Here is a 6,261-nt window from a genome sequence, read left to right on the forward strand (position 1 = left end):
GCTCCTCTCTACACCTCAGCGCACTCACGTAGAGGAGGCGTCTTGGACACCTTCACGTCACTGAGTGGTACCCTGCGCGTTCCTCGCTGTCTGTCTCTTGACTCCTTCTCACCTCTCACTCGTGATCCCTGATTTGCCCATCTCCGCAGGGTCCTGTCCACAGGGCTGTCCTCTTGGGCGTGCGCTCTGCTCTTGCTCCCTTGGTGCCGGCCTGCCAGCCCCTATCCTGGAGCTCTTTCCCTCCAATCCCTCCTCCAACCTCCTTTCCCCCCTCCTGGGTCCCTCCCTCCGGCGCGGCCTAGGGGGTGGGGGGCGGCGGCGCGGGGCGGGGCGGGGCAGGGCGGGCGGGGCGAGGCGGTGACGCGGGGGCTGGCCGGGCTAGAGGCGCGGCGGCGCGGGGCGGGGGCGCAGTCCCGGGTCCGACTGGCCGAGCCCCGTGCGCCCCGCCCGCGCCCTGCGCCTCCGCCCGGCCAGCCGGCGGGGGAGGGGGCATGAGCCGGCGCCCGCGCGCCGCCGGGAGCTGCGGGCCGGCCTAGAGCCCCGCGCGGGCCCCGCGCCCGAGCCTAGCCACCGTCGCTACCGAGCCGCGGGCGCATCCGCGGGAGCCGCGATGCAGCGGCCCGGGGAACCGGGCGCCGTGCGCTTCGGTCCGCCCGAGGGCTGTGCTGATCATCGGTCGCACCGCTACCGCAGCTTCATGATCGAAGAGATCCTCACCGAGCCGCCCGGGCCCAAAGGCGCAGCGCCTGCAGCTGCAGCAGCTGCCGCGGGCGAGCTGCTAAAGTTTGGCGTGCAGGCGCTCCTGGCCGCGCGGCCCTTTCACAGCCACTTGGGTACGTGCAGCGGACTGGGCTTGACGGGAGGGTGGGAGTCAAGTCACGGAGCAGCCCAGAATTCATCCTCCTTCTCCACTCTCTTCCTGGAGCGACCTGGGATGCAGGCCCCAGGAACGTCTCTTCACAAGCTCCAACTGAGAAGTAGAGGGTGCAGGCAATGGGCTGCGCAGAAACCAGGCCTTATGTCCGCAGACCAGGTCAGAAGAGTTTGTCCTCAGCTTCAGGGCGGCTTAGGCTTTTCCAATCGGGTGATAGGCCAGGTCCAGGGACTAGAGCCCGCATCCCCTTCAGACAGTCAACCGATCGATCGCTCTGGATCAAAATGACTTTAGTCCAGGGAAGCCCGAGTTTCTCGGTTCTCGGCAGAGAGCTGTTTGGGCATGGCAGTAGCTGCCCAGACTGGAAAAGCTGGGACCTCTGAAGAAGGTCCTGTTCCCCAGTGCTGGGTGCTGATCGGTGTCCATGCCACCAAGGAGCCTTCCAGAGCCCTCTGCTCTCCAAATAGCAACAAACCGGAGGCCTCTCTTGCAGACAAGATCTCCTTAGGCCTGGTCTGAGGCCTGTTTGTGAGCCACGGCCCCGCTGGCCGGTCCACTTCCAGGTCAGCGTCTTGAATCACTGCTCAGACCTTTTCTGGCTTGGTCTTGTCTCTTGGGGGATTGTGGGGCAGCCTGCCCTGTTCTGCAGGCCTTCTCCATCATGGCAATAGGGCTTGTACAAACTCTCTTTGGTTGACCTCCGTCCTTGTCTTTCGGTGGAGTCGCCGTGTTTCCCCTCTACCGGCTTCCTCCTAAGATTGTCTTCCCATTCCTTACTGCGAATGCTTGCCTCACCCCGATGGGTCCCTTGTTTTGACCCACTCCTTTATGAGAAGCCTATCGGGAAAGAAAGCCTCCTGCATAGACTCCAGCTCGGCCAGCGGCCTTCGGGATCAGTAGCAGCCCCGGTTCTGTCCTGGTGGCAGTTGATCCAGTTTGCCTGTTTGAGGTTCATCGGGTTCACAGCCTCTTTACTGCCGAAAGGCAGTTACGTTTCTATTGTTGGTAATTCGTTTGAAGCGGGCAAATATCTAGTTTAGAACTAGAGAACATGGAGGCACCTTCCCGGGGAAAAGCCTGAGCAGAGAAAACAAGAAAGACAGTTTTCGGGTTCAAAGGATGCTTTGGCGACCCTTCCTTAGTTGATGTCCCGGCTTCAGCCGGCATCGTAAATCGCAGCGCAGAGCCGGAAAAAGCAAAAGCTCACATTTCCACCGCGCTCTTTTCGGAACGCACAAGTCCCCCTTCCAAATTCACCCGTTTCTTCTTGGTTTTTCTTTTTCACAAAAGACAGTTCTGTGTCCTCCAAGCAGCGAACTTGCTCTTAAGAACCTTGAAATCTCAGAGGCAGCTGCGGGGGATGGGGGACGACACGGAAGCACCAGTACGGAGCTCGGGGTGGGAGGGATTGTCCTTTCTAGACTCCCCGAGATACCTACGTCAAGGAGGCTCACCCAGAACGGTTGGAAGTCCTTACTCTCTTCAGGGAGTGGTGGGCTCAGGCAACCAGGCGCCTTTACAAAATGCAGAGGCCTCGACCATTCGACTCCAGTTCACCCGGTTCCTTTCTTTTCTTCCCCTGCAGCAGTGCTGAAGGCTGAGCAGGCCGCTGTATTCAAGTTCCCACTGGCGCCGCTCGGCTGTTCCGGGCTGGGCTCGGCGTTGCTGGCCGCGGGGCCTGGGATGCCCGGCACCGCAGGCGCTTCTCACCTGCCGCTAGAACTGCAACTCCGCGGGAAGCTGGAAGGAACCGGCTCTGGGGAACCCGGCACGAAAGCCAAGAAAGGACGTCGGAGCCGCACAGTGTTCACGGAGCTGCAGCTCATGGGCCTGGAGAAACGCTTCGAGAAGCAGAAGTACCTCTCCACCCCTGACAGGTAGTGCCGGTTGAGGCTGGGCTCAGCGGACAGTAGGCCGACGGAGGCCTGGCTTGCTAAGGGTGTGCATTGCTCTTTCCAGAATAGATCTAGCTGAATCCCTGGGCCTGAGCCAATTGCAGGTGAAGACATGGTATCAAAATCGGAGGATGAAGTGGAAGAAAATAGTGAGTGTGGCTGGTGGCTTCCTGTGCGCCAGGGTTTCTTGGGCATCGTCCCCGGGATCCTCCAAGAACTGCCTCCCCCCCCCGCCCCCACTACCACCACACACTAAGACTGGCCAGTCCACCCAGTGCGCTCTGCTCTTTCTGTTTGGGTTCACTATGGAGCCGGTATTCCTTCCCAGCCCATGCATCTCCTGGCAGCCTCTAACTCTTTAAAGAGACAGCTTTAAGATCGCCGTCTCTTTAGGGCTTGGAGTCAGTCTCTGGTTGGGTCCTTCGGTCCCACCTGGGCACTTGGCACGGGGTGGTCCTTGGTCTGATTCACCCCTCACCCTAGTACTTACTGTTCATTCTCGGAACAGGTGCTGCAGGGTGGCGGCCTGGAGTCTCCTACCAAACCCAAGGGGCGGCCCAAGAAGAACTCCATCCCCACGAGCGAGCAGCTAACGGAGCAGGAGCGTGCCAAGGAGGCCGAGAAGCCAGCAGAATTACCGAGCGAGCCCAGCGACCGGAATTGCGAGGACTGAGCTCAGCCCTGGGTGTGAACCGTCGGAGGGAACCCGGAGCTGGCCCTTCCGCGTCCATGCCGTTTGCTTTCTAAACGATTCATTACTACTTTGAATGCGGACAATTAGGGGCCAAACAAGAAGGGACAGAAACCTGAAAGCCAGACCCAGGTCTCAGCGAACTCCTGTCTCCTGCTCCCAGTCTGGGAGAGTCGTGTTCAGTGCGGCCGAAGCTTCTGGTCTTTCTCGGAGTTCTGCGGTGCCCTGCGCTCCATGCGCATTCACGCCCCGCTCCTGGCCCACACTTCCCCCCCGCCCCCCTCCCCGGCCTCCAGCCGGCCCTCCGGGCCGGACACCGGCAGGCACACACCCGCTTCCACGCCTTGGGGACCGAGCCTCCGGGTACAGGCCTCTACGGCCTGTCCTGCAGTGTCGGCTCCGGAAAGACCCGGCAAATCAGCTGATGCCCGGTCCCGATGTCGCTGGAGGTTCTACCCACCTCTCGCGAAGACGGTGACTTTTTTTTTCCAATAAAATATTTTATGACACAGCGGGGGACTTGATGGTGGGGCTTCCGAGTCCGTGAGGGATGGAGGGGAGGGGAGGTAAGGTGGGCAATGAAAATTACAGCATCCTCCCCTCATTGTAAACAAGCGATGCTCTCCCTGACTGGCCCAAGTACTGCAGTAACTAGGTTACTTCGGAAATGAACACTAGGTGTGAGGGGCCAGGGTGGACACTTCCTTTCCAGCTGTGTGTGTGGGAGGGTCGCCATCAGCAGTAGGCCACCAGTCCACAAGTGTCCCGGAGCTCTGAGCCATTTAAGTTGTTGATTAGGTCTCCTGGGGCTTGACCTCTGTGGTCCTTGCCATGTTCCCAGCCAGCTCTTTTGAGGTGAATAGGAAGCCCCACGTGTCTTAGGCAGCCCTATTGAGGAGCATAACTTGGCAGGAAATGTCTACTGGTGCCGCCACCAACCAAAAATGTCTCAGTTGTTTGTCCTTGGGGAGGGAGTGACCATATAACCTTCTGTTTCTGTGGTTGGGGGACATGGTGTCCACTGTATGGGAATGAAGAGATGGTCACTTTGTTAGCTAAATCTCAGAAAGGTGATACAATTTAATTGTGCAGTTCCAGGCACACTAGCCTTCAAAACCAGGTCCTCCCGGAGTTCAAAAAATGCCATAGGTTTTGAGGTTTGGCCTCATTTTTAGCTTTGGTGGTGGTTGTTTTAAGGCAGGGTCTCACACTGTACCCTCACGTTCCTGAAACTTGCTACATGGCCTAAATTGGCCTTGAACTCATGGAGACTCACCTGCTTCTGTTTCCCAAATGCGGGGATTGAAAACATTCATACCATGCATGGCAAGTTTAAGGATATGACAGACTCCTGTGTTGGTGACCGTCTTCTTTATTTTTAAAATTTTGTATTTTCACGTATTTGTGTGTCTCTCTGTGTGTAGCTGGGGATGTTGTATGTGTACCTGAGCACAGTTGCAGGTCAAGGACAGTCGAGGTGTCTGATTCTCTTATAACTGGAGTTAGAGGCAGTTGTGAGCCAAGGGATCCAGAACCAGGATCTTCTGCAAGAATAGTATTCACGATCTTAGCTGCTGGGCTGCATCTTCAGCTCCAGACTTTTCCTTTCCAACTAGGTGGTCCCTTCCTAGTACCCAGTTTGAACTTCTCCCTGGAATTTCCAGCCTCAGGGTATGGAAAAACTAGAGCCCACATTTTATGAGGACTTTGTGAGCGATTTTCTTCGGCACCCATGTCCTGCTAGGTCTTTGGGAGATTGTCTTCTCTGGCTCTGGGGTCTTAATTCAGCCTCACCAGCAGTTGTGAAAGAAGAAAGAAGGAAAACTGCAGCTCTGGCAGCCTGGAAGAACACATCGTGTGTGTGTGTGTGTGTGTGTGTGTGTGTGTGAGAGAGAGAGAGAGAGAGAGAGAGAGAGAGAGAGAGAGAGAGAGAGAGAGAGACTGTGTCCCTCTAATTCCTTTTGGCTTTGGAGTTAGCCCCCAGGTCAACTCAGCCTAGCAGTGCTATTACTAAATATCCTTGTAGCAGGCCCTCGTCGTTGTCATTTAGACTAATCCTTACAGTTCAAAGGAAAGGTCTGAATTCGGTGGCCAAAAGGCCTGGGGGACTAGGTTCCAGCTTTTTCTCCATCAATTCTGTCAAATTGCGGAAAGGTAGAACCCGTTAGGGTGCCTGCAGAGGGTTACAGAGGGATCTAACTCAACAGGTTATGGTTCCAGTAGGGTCCCCTTGATTTGCTAAATCTGAAGAACCTAATCTTATGCAAATTACTTGCTAAATGTAACTAAGGCTTTCCCAGGGCAGTCCCTTACTGACACCCCAGCTGAGTCAGAGCGCCGGCAAAGCAATGTTACCAGACACAAGGCACAAGGGCCAGCAAATTTCAAAGTGCGGCGTCCTCCAAGCACAGATGGGGAGGCAACTCCAGTTCTTCAGTTAGCAGTGGGACACTGGAGGCAAGCAGGGTCTCTAAGGGCAGTTCTTTATTCCGGTGCAGAGGGAGGTAGTTTTGTCGCTGTCTGCGCCGCGGAGATCCGGGCATAGACCAGGATCAGGCAGAGCCACCCAGTCAGGAAAGAAAGAACTGAAAGTCCTTTCGCGGGCAGATCCCGAGTTTTCTTGCTTGGGGGGAGTACCTGGGACTCGAGGGAATTTCCAGGCAGGTGGCTCCAGAGGAGCGAAGTCCCAAATGTTCTAAGAAGTCGGGGTTTGCGGTAAAGGGCTCCATTTAACCACCCGAACCTTAAGACACGGACTTGTGTGCCACTCGCCTGGGCCCCCAGCACTGAGGCCCCCTCCC

At 56.9% G+C, this 6,261-nt stretch overlaps 1 protein-coding gene across 1 annotated transcript; it reads left to right on the forward strand.

The window, feature by feature from the left end:
• Nucleotides 1-610: 610 nt before the first annotated feature.
• On the forward strand, nucleotides 611-3,442 carry Barx1 (BARX homeobox 1). Its single transcript, XM_057788154.1, has 4 exons — nucleotides 611-833; nucleotides 2,460-2,751; nucleotides 2,834-2,918; nucleotides 3,278-3,442. Exons 1-4 carry the CDS (start codon nucleotides 611-613, stop codon nucleotides 3,440-3,442), a joined length of 765 nt encoding a protein of 254 aa, XP_057644137.1.
• Nucleotides 3,443-6,261: the final 2,819 nt, after the last annotated feature.

The sequence above is a fragment of the Chionomys nivalis genome, chromosome 13, assembly GCF_950005125.1.
Source record: "Chionomys nivalis chromosome 13, mChiNiv1.1, whole genome shotgun sequence".
Taxonomy (NCBI): domain Eukaryota; kingdom Metazoa; phylum Chordata; class Mammalia; order Rodentia; family Cricetidae; genus Chionomys; species Chionomys nivalis.